Here is a 21463-nt window from a genome sequence, read left to right as displayed (position 1 = left end):
GCAACGTGTAAAAGAATGAAATTAGAACATTCTCTAACACCACACACAAAAATAAACTCAAAATGGATTAAAGACCTAAATATAAGACTGGATACCATAAAACTCTTAGAGGAAAGCAGAGGCAGAACACTCTCTAACACATATTGTAATAATAGCTTTTTGGCTTCATTTCTGAGAGTAAAAACAAAAATAAATGAGACCTAATTAAACTTACTATAAACAAAACAAAAAGTAAACCTACAGAATGGGGGCGGGGGGTGGAATACAACCAATGCAACTCACAAGGGATTAATTTCCAAAATTTACAAACAGCTCATACAGTACAATAAAAATTAAAAAAAAAAAACAAAAACAATGGGCAGAAGATCTAAACAGACATTTCTCCAAAGAGGACATGTGATGGCCAAAAGGCACATGAAAAACTGTTCAACATCGCTAATTATTAGAGAAATGCAAATCAAAATCACAATGAGGTATTAACCTCACTCCAGTCAGAATGATCAGTATCAAAAAGTCTACAAAAAATAAATGCTCGAGAGGGTGTAGAGAAAAAGCAACCCTCCTACACTCTTGGTGGGGATGTAAACTGGTGCAGCCACTATGGAAAACAGTATGGAGGTTCCTTACAAAATTAACAATAGAGTCCCATATGATCCAGCAGTCCCACTCTTGGGCATGTATCTGAAAAAGACAAAAACTCTAATTTGAAAAAATACATGCACCCCAGTGTTCCCAGCAGCACCATTTACAACAGCCAAAATATGGAAGCAATCTAAATGTTCACTGACAGATGAATGGATAAAGAAGATGTGATTGATACATATATACACATGTAACTGATACATACACACACACACAATGGAACATTACTCAGCCATAAAAAAGAACAAAATAATACCATGTGCAGCAATATGGATGGACTTAAAGATTATCATACTAAGTGAAGTAAGCCAGAAAGAGAAAGACAAATATCATGTGATATCACTTATACGTGGAATCTTAAAAAAAATAAATATTTATAGAATAGATCCACAGACATAGAAAACAAACTTATGGTTACCAAAGGTGGTGGTGGGGGGGGGGGATACATTAGGAGTTTGGGACAACTGTGTACCACTACTATATAGCACAGGAAACTATACTCAATACTTCATAATGATTTATAAGAGAAAAGAACCTGAAAAAGGAGAAAAGAACCTGAAAAAAGTTAGCTACATAACTGAATGTGTAACATGTATAACTGAATCACTATGTTGTACATTTGAAACTAACACAATGCTGTAAATTAACTAAACTTCATTTAAAAACACAAAACAAACCTAAGCAAAGTATAATTCCCAATTATTAAAAAGACTTATCTATAAAAGTTCACAACGGTATAGAAACCCTTTTAAATAAAAGCTGGGCTACCTAGGAAATAAAACTCCTACCTCACATAATCAAAGCCAACACCTATAAGAATGAATGAAAATATGTATGATAAACATTCAAGAGATGCTGCTTTATAGTTTAAGAACAAATGAAGGGAAATAATCCACTGTCCATCAATAAACAGCATAACCATATAATTTATCATCTAAACTTGGATACATTTGAAAGTGAAAAGGGAAGCTACTAAAATAACAATAATTTTTATTATTTGATTATATTATATTATAATTTTTTATTATTTCTTTCTAATAATTACATTAGAAAGCAGATATAAACTACGATGCCTCTGAGAAAACTGGGATGTGCTATCACCATTTCAAGTGGATACAGATACTATGAATCAGATAAATTATATGCTATATTCATACAATAGAGAACTTACTCACACAGATATTAAAAAAAAAAAGACTACGTTCTTTACATTCCAATAAAAGATCTCCAAGATACATTGTCAAATGATTAAAAAAGAACAATGTGTAGAATACTATGTAAAGTATGCTACTTTCCATAAAAATTAAAATATTAAATTAAAAATATTAAAAATTCTAAGAAATATTTACTTACATTTGCATAAAGAAATTCTGGAAAAACACATTCAAAAACCAATGAGAGGGAGAGGATGGGCACAGGTACGAATAGGACATTTTACTATATATTTTACCTTATTTATTTTTAACCAGGTGAATTATTAGTTATTTTTAAAAAGGTAGCAGCCCCACCCCACACTCAAAATATAAATAACATTATAGGTTTTAATATAAAAGTTTGCTTGACAAATCATTTCACTTAAGTACACAAGAAAAACTTCCAGACAGACCTAAAGCATGAATTCTAAACCTGAGAAGTCTGGATTAATGTGGCTTTACAGTCAAAAACAATTACTCAGAATCAATATTCTCACTTCATAAAGAAGAAATGAATGAGGACCCTTTTATAGTCTCAACCATTAAGGCATAACAGTAACAACAAAATACACTGTTGAGAAATGGGTTTTAATATTCAAGAGCCACAAAATTTAAAACATCTGCAACCTAAACTATTACTCTCCTGATGCTTCCCTAATGGGAATTAATATGATGATGGTTACACTGCTGCACTGACTTGCTACTTCAATCAAAAAAACATTTTTAAAAGTTTGTGTCAATTTTATATACCACCTTTCCCTCTACCTTCTAATTCTCAACCTTTGCCTACATTCCTCTATGCTAGCAATTTCTTTGCAAAAACAAAAACACACTACTCTTACAAAATAAACAATGCTTAATTTAACAAAAGAAAAACACAAGAAAACCCACAAAAGCTCTAGCGTATCTCTGGTTTCGATTCCTCTTCCATATTATCCAAACTGACGACAAGAAGTTGTTCAGAAAAAAATCACATTCATATACTACATGGAAATACCACCTATGATAATGTATAATAACCAAGAAAATTACGTCCTAAACTTTTAGTACTTAAAAAGTCCACATAAGTTTGGGCCAAGCCTTTAAGAGCATATTCTTTACCAAATGAAAAAAACCTCCCTCCAAGTAGAATATTTAAAATAGTCTCACCTGTTCAGTAATTGAACTCAAATCATTAGATGAAAAATCTTCCTCTTCATTCTCAAAAAACTCATAGTAATTTTCCAGAAGTCCAGCCATTATCCTGCTTACTATTTCTTGTTCTTTCAGATCTTCCACATCTGTGTAAATACTAAAAGAAAAGTCCAAACTGAATTGAGAGTCCTTAAATCCATCACAGATAAAGTCTGAAGAAACTGAGTCACTTTATAGACCTGAGTGATTTATGCCACCATTCTGTGCCTCAGTTTTAACATCTGTAAAGCCAACCTAATTTGTACCTTGTTCACAGAAATACTGGGAGGATTAATCAGATCTACTATAAAAAATGATGGTTCATCAAGCAACCTATGACCCTTGGGAGACAGTATGATGATTCTATTTCACAAATACAATGTTATTTAATAAAACAAAAATTTGTGAAAAACTTACTGGAAGACATCTGGACCAAAGACAGCAGCCAAAGAGTTTGCTGACCAAATTTCTTCATGATGTGATGCTACATTGGCTAAAAATCTACACAGGAACTTTAACAAACTGTAATTAACAGGTGGAAGCTGTTGCAAGAGGAACCTCAACTTTCTTCCAAATTCATCTTCATTATTATAATCTATAAAACATAATGACAGGGTTTTTTCTTAATGAAGCAAAAGCAAAGCTCAGATATTTTGCCAGATTCACATTACTCCACCTTCATCACCAGTTTACTATAATAATTCAAAACCTCTTCACTTCCTCTACTAGAGGCCAAATGCCTTAGGGCTCTGCATTTCACTTATTAAGTGGAAGAACTGGAGAAGGAATGCAACCCCTCAACTGTTAGAGAATGTTTTCTTCATCTATTATTCACTGGCTCCAATCCTAGAGCTTATTTTAATTCTCAACATACTGTCTTTTGCATGACTGTACATGTGTTTCCAAATTAGTGCCAACTCTAAGAAGTCAAAACGTACTCGTCAATACCATTCAACACCAACCACTAGTAAGCAAAAATGAGAAGCAATTTAACCAGCTAACAGTATCTGAAAAAAAAAAAACAAGGAAGAAACAGAGTAAAAAAACACTTTCTTCTTTTAACATTCTGAAAAGGACAATTAAATTCAGCAATATCAACAGAACTATCAATAAATTAGGATGCATTCCAGGACTTCCCTGGCAATCCAGTGGTTAAGACTCTAGGCTTCCAATGCAGGAGGTTCGATCTCTGGTCAGGGAACTAAGATCCTACATGCTGCATGATGCAGCAAAAAAAAAACAAAACCCAAATTCCTCTTCTCGGTTTACCAAGTGAATTTTCAGCTACCAGAAGACAGGTCCTGTGTTTACGTCAATAAGTTTTCATTAACAGAAATTAGGTCTGTATCAACCCACTGACTGGTGAGGGTCCCAAAGAGGAGAAGTAATTTCTCAGAGGTACCTCAAAATGAAGTAATTAATTGCTCTAATAGGGAAAATTAACCCAATTATCTTTCATTCTGTATTTTTCTTGAGGTCCTTAAAATTAATTTAAAAATAATTATTGGGGGGAAAAATTATTGGTAAAAGGTTATGACCATGATATTGGTCATCTCTACAAAATAACACAACTCTAAGAAGTTAACAGAAACGGCTACGGTCATATGAGTTTTACTTAAAATTTAAAATGCAACCAGTAAAGATTCTTCTACATTACATAACATTATCGACTGCCCAGGTACTCTGTCTTTATAACTGGTTGGAACAGTCCCTGAATGAATGTTTTTTTGAATTTCTGTTTTCTTCTAAACTTCTGCTTCTACTGCTGCCAAGTCGCTTCAGTCGTGTCCGACTCTGTGTGACCCCACAGATGGCAGTCCACCAGGCTCCCCTGTCCCTGAGATTCTCCAGGCAAGAACACTGGAGTGGGTTGCCATTTCCTTCTCCAATGCATGAAAGGAAAAGTGAAAATGAAGTTGCTCAGTCATATCTGACTCTTAGTGACCCCATGGACTGCAGCCTACCAGGCTCCTCCATCCATGGGATTTTCCAGGCCACAGTACCAGAGTGGGGTGCCATTTTAAGCCTGCTGCTGCTGCTGCTAAGTCGCTTCAGTCGTGTCCGACTTTGTGCGACCCCACAGACGGCAGCCCACCAGGCTCCCCCGTCCCTGGGATTCTCCAGGCAAGAACATTGGAGTGGGTTGCCATTTCCTTCTCCAATGCATGAAAGTGAAAAATGAAAGTGAAGTCGCTCAGTCATGTCAGACTCTTAGCGACCCCATGGACTGCGGCCCACCAGCCTCCTCCGTCCATGGGATTTCCAGGCAAGAGTACTGGAGTGGGGTGCCACCGCCTTCCCCCATTTTAAGCCTACTACCTAGTTAAATCATAACCAGGAAAAATATATGTACATATCAAAGAAGATTCCCCTGACTAGGAAATCTTTTAACCATTGTTAACAGTTTTTTTTTTAATGTAACAACAAATTCACAGAATTGTGAATTGTGTTTTCTACCAAAATATGATGTATAAACAATTGGACAAACTATCATGAGCTAAACCAATGGCTGATAACATTGACAATGAGTGGAATGATTGTCATAACCTGGGAGAAAGGGGTACCAGTGGATCTAGTAGACAGAGTCCAGGGATTCTACTGAATATCTTAAAATTCAAGGATAGCCCCTATACTAAAGAATTACCTAGCCCAAAATATTAGGAGTACCAAGGTTGTGAAATATTAAAATATTAACATAAGAGTTACCTACGATAAATGGAGAGAATTCTGTCCGAGACCCAGACACCTTCCCAAATGAATGATTAAAGGATGAACGAATAGATTTTATTACAACAGAATTACAAATATCACCTCAAGTACCGCCACACCTACCTGCATACCTATTAAAGAAATGGGTGTCGTATATGGGTGTGTGTGCATGCATGTGTGTGTGTATATGGGTGTGTGTGCTAATGGTTATATACATGGGCAATGGAGGCGAATGGTGGTTTTCTGAAAACAGGCCAAAAGCATTTCTGCACATCTTAAATTCCTTCACAAGTGAATACTGACACAGAATAATTAGTAAGATATATATTGTAACTCCATCAGTAACACAGTACATGATACTGTCGTACTTTTAAATGAGTAACAATGAAAATGACAATCTCACTGACAGAACAGCTTCTGACTGGTAGCATCAGTGAGAGGCAGTAACTTTATTATCACTAAATCTCATTCCACTTATTCATTTATAAATTTTCAGTCAAAACTGAAAGATTATCAGATTCGTAGAACTTTAAAAGACCTGTCTACAATTCTATAACACAGGGAAAATGGAATCCTATTATAAAAACAAAATGAATGGCTCTAAAGACATAAAAAAAGCTCCAAAAACTCTAACACATCATTTTCATTATATATATTTAATGGGTGCAAAAATGCTTATTAGATGACTCAATATAAACATTTGAAAAAATACCTACTTCCAAGAAAAGAAATTTGAAATAGATTCAGAAATTCAAAACAAAAATAATATTTCTTGGGACAAAAAAAGAAAATTACACTTTGAAAAAAGGTGACGATATTGATACTTTATTCTGAAACCTGTTCTTTGATCCAGGTGGCACAATAAAGAAACAAAACTGAATCAGGCTAACCATTCCTGAATAAATCAAGTATAAAATGAGCTCAATCATCTAGCTGTATAGAGAAAAACATACATAACAGGATCATAAATTATCGTTGTATTGACTTTTAACACATAAATAAGAGGCATCTATTAACTTAGGCTTGCTTTTAAATTTAAAAAAAATAATAAATTTAAGAAAAAAATAAAATGGAAAAATACTCTCAAAAAGAAATCCTCCTCTTCTAACCATATACAACTTAAGGATATAAAACAAAATATCCAGCTCTCACAGCAAGTAGGAATTAAGGAAGCAGTTATAATTTCTTACTATCACTGAATTTCTCTAGAAGTTCCATTTCGAAAAAATTTTTAAAGAGATTCCACAATACAAAGAAAAGCCAAAAAAATATACAGAGTGAAGTAAGCCAGAAAGAAAACACCAATGCAGTATACTAACGCATATATATGGAATTTAGAAAGATGGTTAACCATAATCCCATATGTGAGACAGCAAAAGAGACACAGATGTATAGAACAGTCTTTTGGACTCTGTGGGAGAAAGCGAGGGTGGAATGATCTGAGAGAATAGCATTGAAACATGTACATTTTCATATGTGAAATAGATCGCCAGTCCAGGTTTGATGCATGAGACAGGGTGCTCAGGACTGATGCACTGGGATGACCCAGAGGGATGGGATGGGGATGCAGGAGGGAGGGGGGTTCAGGATGGGGAACACATGTAAACCCATGGTTGATTCATATCAATGTATGGCAAAAACCACTACAATACTGTAAAGTAATTAGCCACCAACTAAAATAAATAAATTTTTAAAAAAATCCAAAGAAATGGATAATACAGTTGATCCCTGAACAACACAGGGGTTGGGGTGCCAACCCTCCACATGATTGAAAAGTCGTGTGTAACGTTATAGCAGGTCCACCAAGTCCACAGTTCTTCATGTGTCGATTCAACCAACCGTAGATCATGTAGTACCGTAGTACAAATTTTTTTTTTTCGTAGTACAAATTTTTTGACAAAAAATGTAAGTTCAAACCCATGTTGCTCAAGAGTCAACTGTATTACATGTCAACTTCATAAATTTTCCTATGTAATGAAACATGTCACACTATTATACACACATGAATACCATTTGGCTCAAGAAACAGAAGCACCTCATCGCTTCTTGGTTCTTTTACCTTTCTGCATACTTCACTTTTATTTTTCTTATCCATCCCAGCTAAGCCCTACTTTCAGTCACCACCAAAAAATTAACCCAACAGAGACCAATGAATTTCTTGACTTGGTTTGCAATCTGATGTCCAATTTGATATTTTATCATGGGGTAGCAAAGAATCGGACACAACCGAGAGACTTTCACTTTCCTTCAGGCGTCCAAGAACAAGTTTTAGGTATAGTCCAAACTTAGAATCAAAGCTATCTTCTGGCTTTTGCTAGAATATTCAATCAAACCAAGGATAAACATAGTAACATCACCACTAACCAACATCACTGGCTATTATGGGACCTTCTGCCACACATCTTTTTTTGTTGTTGTTCCTTCTTTTCTCTGTTCTTATCTCCTGCTTTTCCTCCTTCTCATCTTGTATCTTAGGCTCACTAAGACCAATTATAAAAAGTAAACATCACTACAGGAATCTAAGAGGTTGCCATTCCTTTAACTAGACAATACAGCCCCAAAGAGCATATGTATTCAAATGGGAACTTAAGAAATTATTCTCAGAATTACTATAATTACTGCTTACATGTCAAGATTTCTAAAAGATAAAGATTTTGAAATTAAATGTTAAGGGATTGATTGGCAAGATTCAGATTATGTTACCTTGAGAAAGTTGCATCAAGTGAATATGCAAACTTCCAGGGATAACAGGTTCAGGAAGTTCTTGAAGGAAAAACCTAAGAAGACTAATAGCTGAGGGAACATCTGCTTCCTTAACCAAATCCACCTCTTCTCCACTGTCGTATCTCTGCCGAAGCCACTCCACTGTCTCAGCATTTCCATTGACTTGAAAAAGTCCTTGTTGCTCCAGACCTCCTACATTAATTAGTTCAAGGCAAAAATTAAGTAAGTTTCAACTACTATATATATTCATTCTCCAATGAACTTAAAATATTCATACTTTCAGAAAGCCATTCTTGTCTCCCGATTGGGCTGAACACCTTCAAATCACACATCTAAAAACACACACTGTCTCTGTCTAGAGGGATATTGTACTTTATCCCACCCTCTTACATTCGTTAAAAAATATTCTTATCATCCCTCCCACTAAAATATGCTCTAAATCAGGCATATCTGAACATATAACTTTAAATGAAAGATACACTAAAAAAAAATAATTTCCATCAGTTTTCCTCACAATATTGTAGACATGGAGCACTGAGGAAAAAAATAATCCAAGGTCCAAAAGGGATAAGCTGTGTCTATTAAAACAGAGGCTAGCCCTCAAAGTAAAGAAATATATACCATGTTCCTCAATATAGTCCACTACATGGCGGACTATGAACGGAACCTCATTGTCTGGATGTCCTCCCTGCTGCAGCTCATCAAGTGGAATTCCAAATATTTTGTTAGCAAGAACGGAGTTGCAGTTACTCAAGGAAGGGGAGGAGCTCTTCCTCATATCTTTTTTGCAGCCAGAAATCAAAGCTGTCTTTTCTGCCAAATGAAAGGAAAAAAAAAGACTATAATGATTAACTGGTGGCAATATGACTACATACATTAAAGAAGAAGGCTTTACACATGAATGTGTTCTTATCTATTAAATATGTTCCAGTTACCAGGCCCAAAGTGTGTTCTACAATTAAAGCTCAGTACAATCATCTAAACATTTTCTCTACTACGTGAAGTCAGTTCTGAATGCTCCCTTTAGTGAACATTGCTCACTCGTGTCTGACTCGTTGCGATTCCATGGACTATACAGTCCATGGAATTCTCCAGGCCAGAATACTGGGGTGGGTAGCCTTTCCCTTCTCCAGGCGATCCTCCCAACCTAGGGAATGAACCCAGGTCTCTCACATTGCAGGCAGACTTCTTTACCAGGTGAGTCACCAGGGTAGCCCAAGAATACTGGCGAGGGTAGCCTACCCCTTCTCCAGCAGATCTTCCCAATCTAGAAATCAAACTGGGATCTCATGCACTGCAGGTAGATTCTTTACCAGCCGAGCCATCAGGGAAGCCAATACTAATGCCATGCCATGACTGCCTATTTATCAAACAATGGCAAAACTGATCACTGAACTTCGCAACGGATATTAATGTCTCAATGACAAATTAAGGGGCAAATTTTGCACCAATAAGACCTTACTGACCAAGCTTAATAATGACACAAGTAAAAGGTCAAACCTAATCATTTCTGGACTCTGGTATATGAAGCTCATCTAACCACTCAATTCATAAGCAACCTAACAGGAGAGAATCTTTTTTTTAAATGATAGGCTAATAAGAACAAGATTAACTAGTTCTTATTTCTACATGACAGAGCAGCCATGTTTTTATAAACAAAGGAAATTCTTCAGCTCTAGGCATCCTGGTGGCTCAGACGGTAAAGCGTCTGCCTGCAATGCGGGAGACCTGGGTTCGATTCCTGGGTTGGGAAGGTCCCCTGGAGAAGGAAATATCAATCCACTCCAGCACTCTTGCCTGGAAAATCCCATGGACGGAAGAGCCTGATAGGCTACAGTCCATGGGTTCGCAAAGAGTGAGACACGACTGAGTGACTTCACTTCTTCTTCTAGGCATCTACCTTTAATGAGAATGTTCTTTTATCAATCCTGCTGCTTCATAATTATTCAAAAGAAAAACTTCCACAGTCTGTCTAGTCCAGAAGAAATAAATTATTCATCTTAACTCTGTAGGACTTGTGATCAATAAAGAATCAGTGGGCAAAAACAATGTTTCCAATTTCTGAATCATCAAAGAACAAATAATCTCAATAAATATTCATTTTCTAAAATAATCATTTATGGGAATTCCCTGGTGGTCCAGTGGTTACTACTCTGTGCTTTCATTGCTGAGGGCGTGGTTTCAATCCTTGGTCCGGAAACTAAGATCCCACAACCCATGTAGCATGGCCAAAGGAATAAAAAATAAAAATGAAATAAAAATTTATTAATTTATATGGATAAAGGAAAGAAAAACCTTTTTCAAAAATTGATAATGAACAAAAAGACACCAACTGAGCTTTTTTCATCACCCCAGAGACACAATTCCTTTCACACTACAAGAGAAAGATAAGAGCAAAAGAAAAAAAAGCTCAATATTCTAAAAGTTTACACAAATAAATGTATATGTATATGTCCATATGTACAAAAGGTAAACCCACTGGAGAACAAATGAAACTTATATAAATAGTAAAAATTAACTTAGGGACAGCAAAATGCCATAAATGTAAACAGTTTCAGACAAGCAAAATCCATTCTTTAACACATCTGATGTCGGCTAATAACTACAAAACCTGTTAACTAGTCAATAGCAGCAATAGGAAATTAATTCTAAAATCTCTGTGGATATATAAGCATGGGATAATTACTATTGTGAAAACTTACCTTTGAGTACTTAAACACCTAAGTTTAAAAAATGGTTTCTGCACCAGCTACCCTCACTGAGCAAGCATTCTTTTGTCATTTATGGCTGTTTGAGATTATGGCAGAAGATCAGCCTATAGTTCCTCATTGAAGAAACGCAGAACTCGATCAGTACTTCAGCAGTTAATCTAGAAGAAAAAAAAAAATTCTTTTAATTTCCTATAACATCTTTAACTGTGAGAAGAGACTAGAATAAGCAGTGAATCTATTCAGGAAGGTGACTAAAACAAAAAGCATTCTTCTGCCTAAAAAAAATCTGTCTGAGAGGGATTTCCCTGGTGGTCCAGTGGCTAAGACTCCAAGCTCCCAATGCAGGGAGCCTGGATTCAGTCCCTGGTCAGGGAATTAGATCCCACACACCGCAACTAAGACCTGATGCAGCCACATAGATGAATAATTTTTAAAAAAATCTGTCTGAGAACAAGAGGCAAAATCTTACACAAGGTTTCAAATTATGATGGCTAACCTGGGTATGAATCTTTCTGCTAAAGATAAACAAACACATTGCACAGGATAATCTTTGACAGCACACATTTTCAGGGATTACACCATTCTCATAATACATTTTTCCTCAATGGACCCTTCATTTGTGCACACACCCACACACATCCCACCCAGTCCTATTCCATCCTTACTCATATACTCAGAACTAAACATGGAAGCACTTTTAGATCAGAGTGAAAGACATGAGTTTGAGCTTGGTACCACACTTACATACTTTACTTTGTATACAAGAAACATTCTGTTATCCAGAACACAGCAGTACGCACCTTCTAATTTGAAGAGGCAATAGTGCATGTTGGAAAAGAGGAGTTTTCCAACTAGAACTAGAAAGTGCATATGCAATGTGTATACACAGCACTAGAAAGGTGCATATTCAAATACTAGCTCTGTAGATGTGATGCTGAACAGCTTCCATGTTGCTAAGCCTAGGTTTCCTTATATAAAAAATACCTACACATGTTACATTTTACTGAGAAAATCCATGCATGCATTAGAAAGAAAATCAATTTCTTTCTCTTCTTTACATACTGTTAAAAGGCCAGCAAAAGAGGCTGTGGAGAGACAGAAGGGCAGGGAAAACCTGTTGGCAATGTGTTTAATATTTGGTCTCATCATCTTCTGTAAATTCTAATAATCTATGTAAAATCTTCTAATAAGCTCAGTACACTGCAGGTCCCTGCTCAAGAGGGTTCAGGTAAGCAGAAGAGTATTATCATACAGTGTGGTTTTCAAAAATGTGTTAACAGTAACACATACCTCCAGGAGGAACATTAAAAACGGAGGCGAAGGAAAACCACATTCCCACAACAAATGTTTAGTAGACGATTACTTCTAAAACATCCTGAAATGCCTGCTAAAACATGTAGTCTCTTACATAAAAAACAACTTCAAAGTTATATAAGATCTTTTAGAGAGATTAACTTCAGGGACAAGACATCTAATAACCAACCAATCCTCCTCTGTGATTTCAGAACTACAATGAGCAATGAAATCGAGTATATTTTGTATAACCACACTCGCTAAATCATGGAGCTATATGCAACACATATATTTTACTAACTGCAACCCACTAAACAAAACATTTCACCTTAAGACAGCTCATTTACCACTCTTTTAAAAACTGGTTGCCCCTAGAGAAAATCTATTAGTAAATAGCCTGATTCATTCTGAGTAACTCTCAAAAAGGTTTCATGGCCACAGTCAACTATTTTATAATCTACATGATTTCAAACTTTTAAATCAGAAGAAAAGTAATAAAGACAAAGGGAGATAAAATCCCCTGTGACTAAGTCCCCTCATCTATTCTCCTTACTGATATCCTCAATACTCAAATCTACTAAATTCCCTGCACAAAATTCCTCAATTGTTTTCCAATGCCTAGAGCCCTCGGCTCCAAATTTTTCAATCAGGAAAAAGATTACAACCATACCTCTCATACATATGTATATCTAAGGTAAAATACTGAATACCCTAAGATATTATGAACATAATAAACATAACACTCTAATAACATTTTTAAAGGTAATTCTCTGGCAGTTTAGTAGTCAGGGCTCTGCACTTCCACCCAAGAGGCACTAGCTTGATTCCTGATCAGGGAACTAAAATTCTGCTTGCAGCATGACTCAGCAAAAGGAAAAAAAAATTAACATTAAAAATAAACAGAAATGTAAACTGTATTCCTCCACCTCCACACACATTTTAACAGATCATCCTGCCCATTCAAAGTGCCAGCACCTCACTTTTGAGACCAGCGACCTACAGCATTGCTTTCCTAACTTCATCTGGGGATGGGGAAGGGTTTGTTCAGTATACAGATATTCAGTATACAGCCACAACCCCAACCTAGCATCCATGAGAACCTGGCCAGGGCCTCTGTATGTTTAATCAGCTCTTTGAGGGACTGTAATACATACAAAGTTTTATGAACCTCTGACATACACCACAGACTGCAAACTCTATTGCACGGCCTACAAGTACTTCACCTAAAATCTCCTTTCCTGACATTCCTCCACCTCACTGCTGCTGCTGCTAAGTCGCTTCAGTCGTGTCCGACTCTATGCGACCCCATAAACGGCAGCCCACAAGGCTCCCCGTCCCTGGGATTCTCCAGGCAAGAACACTGGAGTGGGTTGCCATTTCCTTCTCCAATGCATGAAAGTGAGAAGGGAAAGTGAAGTCGCTCAGTCGTGTCTGACTCTTAGCGACCCCATGGACTGCAGCCCACCAGGCTCCTCTGTCCATGGGATTTTCCAGGCAAGAGTACTGGAGTGGGGTGCCATTGCCTTCTCCACCACCTCACTCTACTCTCCAACAATATTTAAATACTTGAAATTCACAAACCACACCTCCCAAGCTGTGAGTGCGTTCTGTTTTCTGTCTTGGAGCCCTAACTCAACACCATGACAAATTTCATCTTGTACATCAAACTTCCAATTCACCATCAAGTCTCAACTTTACTTCCTCTGTCAAACCCTCCGTGACTTCCTGAGGCAGACAGTTCTCCTTCTCTTTTACTCCTATTGTGTTTCTTACCTTTTTAGCAATGATTCCATAGAATCTAAAAATACGTCTGTCTCTTTTTTTCAAGAGAGGACCTTGTAGGTAGCGACCCTGTCATTTCATCTTTGTATAGCCTCATACAATCCCTAACACATAATCTAAAGTTTAAAATATATGTTGAATAAAGACATAAATAAGAAGCATAAATAAGAATAACACTGGCTACACAAAGAAGATAAATAAGAACTGAACATCTCCTTAAGTGATTAAAAACTAAATAAAACATCAAAAGTGGCTGCCGTATTTCCTTCCAGCAACAAAGATAATCAAAGCAAGAAAGAAAAGCACTTTATAGTAACTTTAGAGTATAATATATAAAACTACGAAACAATCACTATTGTATATCTGAAACTAATACTGTAAATCAGTTATAATTTTTTAAAAGAATGAAAAGAAACTCTGATTTATATCTATAAGCACTTCATAAGTTATTTCTCATACCTAAAAAATGCTATTTTTTTTAATATAAAACGCACTATTCCCCTTTTACAGGTACTGAGCCTCAAGGCACTGAGCTAAACTTCAAAATTTGTAAATGATGCTAGAATGTGCTGCTGGATCTAACTCCAAATCTAATAGAAGTAATTTAAGTCTTAAGAAACTAGAACACGAAAATGAGCAGTATTATACAGGCAAAAAGATTTATTCTCACATCTACTTGGAAATAAGCCACAAATCTGATTTTAAAAGCCAAGGAACCCATAAGGTACCTGAAGTTAGTCTCCAAGATAGATGAAGAAACTTCCTCAAAGGATGACCTTTTAAGATATTTATCAGGAGTCAGATCTTGAGTTTTATAAAGTTCACATAACAGTGCATGAAAAACAGGTTAGAGTGCTGGAGTGATGTTTAATCCTAACGTATGAGAAAATGTGACACTTTAAATGACGTTTCCTCATGAAACGGTTTAAGTGTGTGCTAGAGCAAGCTGGCTCCCAAAATATTACTTTACGTGCACTCCGAGGTCACTGGTTACTACTTTAGCATGATTTTCTACTAAGTCAAACTGAATAAATGTTAAATTAGTTCTTCTGACTAAGTACCAACATGACTGAGCCTTTCAAAAAAAAAAAAATTGCTCTACAATTTAGAAGATGACACAAAATATCTGAGAAAGCATATATGCATTAAAGAGAACACATTCTAGTCAATCACATCATGCATATGATCTCAACTGTGACAAATGTTGACTCTTCAAGACTCCTCTGTTCTAGTAGCTTTTCACCTTTCATGTTCCTCCACTGAAAACATGCTCACCTTGGGCCTACTAATGAGTATGATCTTAAGACTAGCATATCATTTCTTGCTGCTCTTTAATAACAAACTACAATATACTTCTTTTTTTTTTTTAAACCATTGGAAGTAATTCCACAACTTGTTCTAACCAAATGGATCCCTTGAGAGCAGAACATTTCTCTCTTTTTGCACAGACCTGTGTAAAAATTGCTGGGGGGGTACGGGGCAAGAGTGACATACAAACAAAAAAGCACTGATTATACTTATTTTTTGTATACGTCTTTTCCACTTAATTATGAACTTTGAGAGGAAAAAAAAAAAGATTTCAACTTTGTTTCCCAGGTTGTGAATATTATACAACAGCAGAATTCTAATATCTGAAATGATGCTATCATTTCTGGTATACTTTCCAGTTCACTATCCAACTGAATCTTCACAACCATTCCCTGTGAAATAAGCATAGTAGATTATCGTTTTCTTTCTCAAAAGAATAACAAAAAAAAAATTTCAGAGCTTAAGAAACTGGTTTAAAGTCACTTGACTAGTGAGTAGGTCACTAAAATAGTCAGTAAAGCTCTAGTCTGCTGCCTTTTAGTTAACGCTCTGTTAGACAACAATGACTGCAGCCAACACTGAAAATACTGTCTGAAGTTTTACTGAAATGTATGAAATGATACTTCATAAAGGTAATTCATAAAGCAAATATTCTGTACTTGCTATTCAAAAACCATTATGCCAACACTTGTATATATATCTTTTGAAATTATTAGTTTCAAAAGTGGTTCTACAATGAACCACAATATAGTCTGCTTTTAACATAAAAATATTTTCTTATCTGATCCTTAATTTGCCCTCCTTCACTTTTCCAAATTTTTCATCCACTGTGTGTGTGTGGTGCTCGTTGAGTTCAACTCTTTGTGACCCCATGGACTATAGCCCACCAGGCTCCTCTGTCCATGGAATTTTCCAGGCAAGAAAACTGAAGCGGGTTGCCATTTCCTCCTCCAGGGAATCTTCCGACTCAAGAGATCGAACCACATCTCCGAGTCTCCTGCATTGGCAGGCGGATTGACTGGTATCCAAAAGACCTCCCCCTAGTCTTTCCCCCAAATATGAAGCACCTACTATGTCAATCAGCAAGTGATATGAGCTTTATTTTCACTTTTCCTTTTCAATTACAAGGAACAGCAGCCTGCTACACAAAAACAAAAATACATATTTTAAGTAAACAATTCAAGTTTTTCTATTTTTCCATTTCAGAAAAGGGCAATAATAGAAACCAGACATACATTTCTCTGAAAAATGCTTAAAACCACAGAGAATAGAATTATTACACATCATGTACAAAAGAAAAAATATACTGAAGTTAGGTAAAAACCCAACCAAAAAGATTTAGGGTATTTACTTCTCTAGTAGAAATCTAATAAATTTCATTAAATTATCTTGTCAACCCACTGCATATCCCTCAACCTAAGACTTTTATACATGCTGGTTCATTTACCCCAAACACTGTCCCTTACTTCCTCTTTCTTATCTTCCACTCTTACTCAAGTCTCATTCTTGGAGGGGGTTCTCCAACCCATCTAACCTAATGATATCCCCTGTTAATTTTCTTAGGGCACGTTATTCCTCGGCTCTAAAACAATCATCATAAGTTTTATTATATATCCCCTTCTGTGTCTGTTTAAAGTCTCTTTCCCCCAAGAGAATATGTAAGTTCCTTAGAGTCCACTGGTGGGTTGCTTTTTTAAAAAAACAGCTTTATTAAGGTATAATTTACATATCATAAAATTCACTCTTTTCAAGTGCATAATTCAATGTTTAATAAACGTATGGTTATACAACTATGATCAAGTAACTGCTCTGGTTTTGCTCCTTCGTGTAGCTTACATTTAGAAAAAGAAAAATATCCAGTGAGTGAATAAATAAATCTGATAATGAATTATCCTTCATACCATTACAATTCGTACCAATCTAGTGTACTATGTGGAGAAGGCAATGGCACCCCACTCCAGTACTCTTGCCTGGAAAATCCCATGGACAGAGGAGCCTGGTAGGCCACAGTCCATGGGGTCGCTAAGAGTCGGACATGACTGAGCGACTTCACTTTCACGCACTGGAGAAGGAAATGGCAACCCACTCCAGTGTTCTAGCCTGGAGAATCCCAGGGACAGGGGAGCCTGGTGGGTTGCCGTTTATGGGGTCACACAGAGTCGGACACAACTGAAGTGACTTACAGTACAGTTACAGTGTACTATGTGATTGGGAGTTGGTGCATTAAACCCACCTTTATTACATTCTATTTTAAAAATCCTTCATTATTCCCATTTCCAATCAAAGTCAGCTCTTCTATTACGTCCCAAAGTGAACCACCCCACATAGGAGCCTACTGCATCACTTGGAGAACATTGTTTCAGGTCAAGTTCATGTGTACATTTCTTTTTCTCCACCCAGTAATCCCCTCCTCTGCTCCTAGCTGTGTTAACAGAATATAAAGAAAGGAAAGTTTAAGAGCATTAACCCTACTCACTGGAGAGGACAGGATCTTCATTTAATACATCACTTTTGTAATGCTGAGGTTATACAAGTGAGTTCTCCATCTTGATATATACCTAATTGAGATCTTTTTAATGCAGTGTGACTTACTAAATAATTGGAAACCTTTTTCAGATGAAAAATCTCTTCCCTGTTTATCCATCTGTAAACAGAAATTCTCCCCCCTCCTTTTTTTTTTTTTTTTGGCCATGCCATGTGGCATGTAGGATGTTAGTTTCCCACCCAGGAATCGAACCAATGCCTCCTGCAGTGGAAGCACAGAGTCCTAATCACTGGACCACCAGGGAATTCCCCAATTTCTATTTTTTTTAATTTCAGTACTTCATTTTTAAGAACCATTAAAGTTTTCAGATAAAAGATTTAAATCATTTACAAAATGACTTTTTGAAAGTAATTCAAACAAAGAAACAAACTCAATTTTAAAAATTGAGCAAAGGGCTTAAACATATTTCTCCAAAGATACACAGATGAAAAAATGTTCAGCATCAGTCTTAGGGACACGCAAATCAAAACCACAATGAGATACCTGTTCACCCCCATTAGGATGGCTATTACTAAATAAACCAACAAACAAAGAAAGGGAAGTAACAACTGCTGAAGAGATGGAGAGAAGCTGGAACCCTTGTGCATTGCTAAATGGGAATGTAAAATGGTGCAGCAGTTCTGGAAAACAGTTTAGATGTTCCTCAAAAAGTTAAACACAGAATTATCAGCAACTTCACTCCTAGGTATATACCTAAAAGAATCAAATGCAAGAACTTAAACAGATACTTGTACACCAATGTTCATAGCAGCATTACTCACAAAAGCCAAAAAGTAGAAACAATCCAAATACTCATCAAGAGATGAATGGATAAACGAAATGTTGTATACATACACACGATGGAATATATTATCCAATCTTAAACAGGAAGGAAATTCTGATACACACTACAATACGAATGAACCTTGAAAAACGTACTAAATGAAATATGCCAAACACAAAAAAAGGACAAATGCTATTTGACTCCACCTATGTAAGGTACCTAGAATAGGCAAATTATAGAGACAAAAAGCAGAAGAGCAGTTACCAGGGGCTAGAAGGAAGCAGGAATGGGGAATTACTGCCTACAGTTTGTTTGGAATGATGAAAAAGCACTAGAAATGGAAACTAACAATGGTTGCACAAGGGCTTCCCCAGTGGCTCAGCCTACAATGTAAAGAATCAGCCTTTAGCACAGAAGACACAGGTTCAATCCCTGGGTTTAAAAGATCCCCTGGAGGAGGAAACCCACTCCAGGATTCCTGCCAGGGAAATCCCATGAACAAAGGAGCCTGTAGGGCTACAGTCCATGGGGTCACAAACAATTGGACACAACTGAGCACCCATGAAGGCAATGGTTGTACAACACTGAGAATGTACTTAATGCCACTGAATTGTACACTTAAAAATGGTTGAAATGGTAAATTTTACATTATACACATTTATTACAATTTTTTTCAAAATATAGCTACAATTTATATTATTATGTTCTCCAATATTAAAGTCAGGGTACAACAAAGAGGGAGGGGCTTTGGCAACCCACTCCAGTATTCCTGCCTAAGAAATCCCAAGGACAGAAGAGCCTGGTGGGCTACAGTCCATAGGGTCGAAAGAGTCAGACATGACTTAGCAACTAAACAAGGGAAGCCATGCTCAGACTGAGGTTATTCATAGATGATAATAAAAATAGCTCTTTTATTGGTGGGGGAAACTGACATGGCACAATACACTCATTTCAGTCATTATCTCTGTCCTAAAACAAACGGCATTCTAATAAAAACAAAGAGTAGGGAAAACTGTGTTCAGGAGAAAAGATATATATAGCAAAATTGTACTTTATGATCAATTTTTTTGTGAACCTAAAACTTCTCTAAAAATAGCCTACTAATTTTTTAAATAAATAAAATTTTAAAGACACAGAAAATGCGAGAATTCTATACTCATATTAATACCAAAAAATAAAACAGTATATATGTAGTTTAAAACACATATACAACGTAACATTTACTTCACCTAAGGAAGAATTTTACGACACTGATAAACCTTTCTACATCTTTCCCAGAATTTAAGAAGTGTCCCAGATCCCTAACCGGTAACACAATTAAATCGTTGAAAATACGGCCCAAATTTTAGAAGAAGCAGAGATTAAGAAAGTAAGAAGCTACCGACAGATATACAAATGAGAAGCAGTTCATTAATTCCATTCAACAAGTACGGGCACTTACTAAAAGCACAGTACCTGAGAGACACCCAGGCCATCAAGTATTGCATGCAAGGTTACAAAAACGAAAGTTGAAGACACAGCCCCACATTAACCCAGAAAGTCAGTAATTCAACACCACCCTTTAATGCCCGCCTTTTAAGGTAAGTGCACCTCAGTTATTTAGCCTTCGTAATCTGCATTACTGAGGTCCCAGTTGCCATTTTTAGATTATCATCAACTTGAAAATAAGGTAAGTGCCCAATCGTAGGTACTTTTTTCAATGATCAGACGGCATAATGGGGAGCCGAATGAAATGTCAGTTTGGTTTTTAATTGACATTTAATTGAAGTATACCAACTTCCCACTGGGCAAGTGTGTCAACTGACTGAATTTCCCATTACCTTATCTAGGAAACCAGGCGCCCTGAGACAGTGCTATACCCTCCCTAGCCTGGTCTATGCAGAGTGCATTCTAGACAAGTCCCCAGTGCACCAACAGCCCAATTTCGGCTATATTCTCGAACGATTTAAGGAAGTAAGCAACCACTCATCTCACGTGATCTTAAAAAGGGGCGCAATAGAGCCCGGATTAAACCACACTTTTTTTTTTTCTGCATCAACTTCACTGCCCAGCACGAAGGAAAAGGGTAGGGAGGCGGCGCAGGTCCGGTGTGCAGGGGAGGCTAGCAAACAAGCGTAGGTAGCTGTGGCTTCCACTTAGCGGGAGCTAGGAGGTGAGAACTCACACCCGCTCACGCGCACCGCAGCGGCTGAAAATATCGAAGACTGCCACACCCCCTGGAAGCCAGGGGCACAGCTTCACCGTATTTTGCTAGAGGAGAAAGGGGGCCCTCTCTACGAATGACGCACCTTTAGGGCTCTGCCCGGTCTCCCACGCACCAAGAGGGGCAAAGCCCTAGAACCCAGCGCGAGTGGGACACGGCGCCGGGGGGCGGCAGAGGGGTGAGGGCCGCGGCTACGGGACCGGCGCATGCGCAGATAGGGGTACCCGCCCGTTCACCTACCCTTGGAACCGCGACGCCCCGTTCCCCGGCCGCGGCCGCTTCTCCAGGACCTGCGGCGACTGCAAGAGGGCGAGAACTGAGGCCCCAAGTGACTCCGCGACCGGCGAGCCTCTTCCTGTGGCGGCCACTGGCGGGAGGCTGAGGCGACGACTGTGGCTCGGGGCCAGCTCGGTAGGC

The 21463-nt window shown here is 37.3% G+C and overlaps 1 protein-coding gene across 8 annotated transcripts in view; it reads right to left on the bottom strand.

Annotated features, from left to right (window-relative positions):
• FAM13B (family with sequence similarity 13, member B) overlaps positions 1-21457 on the bottom strand; it is a 77311-nt gene extending 55854 nt beyond the window's left edge. For all 8 annotated transcript variants that reach the window (XM_010844458.1, XM_010844462.1, XM_010844460.1 and 5 more), the window contains exons 1-6: positions 21287-21457; positions 11144-11310; positions 9063-9254; positions 8421-8633; positions 3426-3603; positions 2985-3126 (exon numbers count right to left, since the gene is read on the bottom strand). In XM_010844458.1, coding sequence (XP_010842760.1) covers positions 2985-3126; positions 3426-3603; positions 8421-8633; positions 9063-9219 — 690 coding nt within the window. In that variant the 5' untranslated portion in view covers positions 9220-9254; positions 11144-11310; positions 21287-21457. The remainder of the gene's footprint in view (positions 1-2984; positions 3127-3425; positions 3604-8420; positions 8634-9062; positions 9255-11143; positions 11311-21286) is intronic.
• Positions 21458-21463: the final 6 nt, after the last annotated feature.

The sequence above is a fragment of the Bison bison genome, unplaced genomic scaffold (genome assembly GCF_000754665.1).
Source record: "Bison bison bison isolate TAMUID 2011002044 unplaced genomic scaffold, Bison_UMD1.0 scf7180017864203, whole genome shotgun sequence".
Lineage (NCBI taxonomy): Eukaryota > Metazoa > Chordata > Mammalia > Artiodactyla > Bovidae > Bison > Bison bison.
The sequence above is the reverse complement of the archived record's forward strand: the minus strand, read 5'-3'. Positions and strand labels throughout refer to the sequence as shown.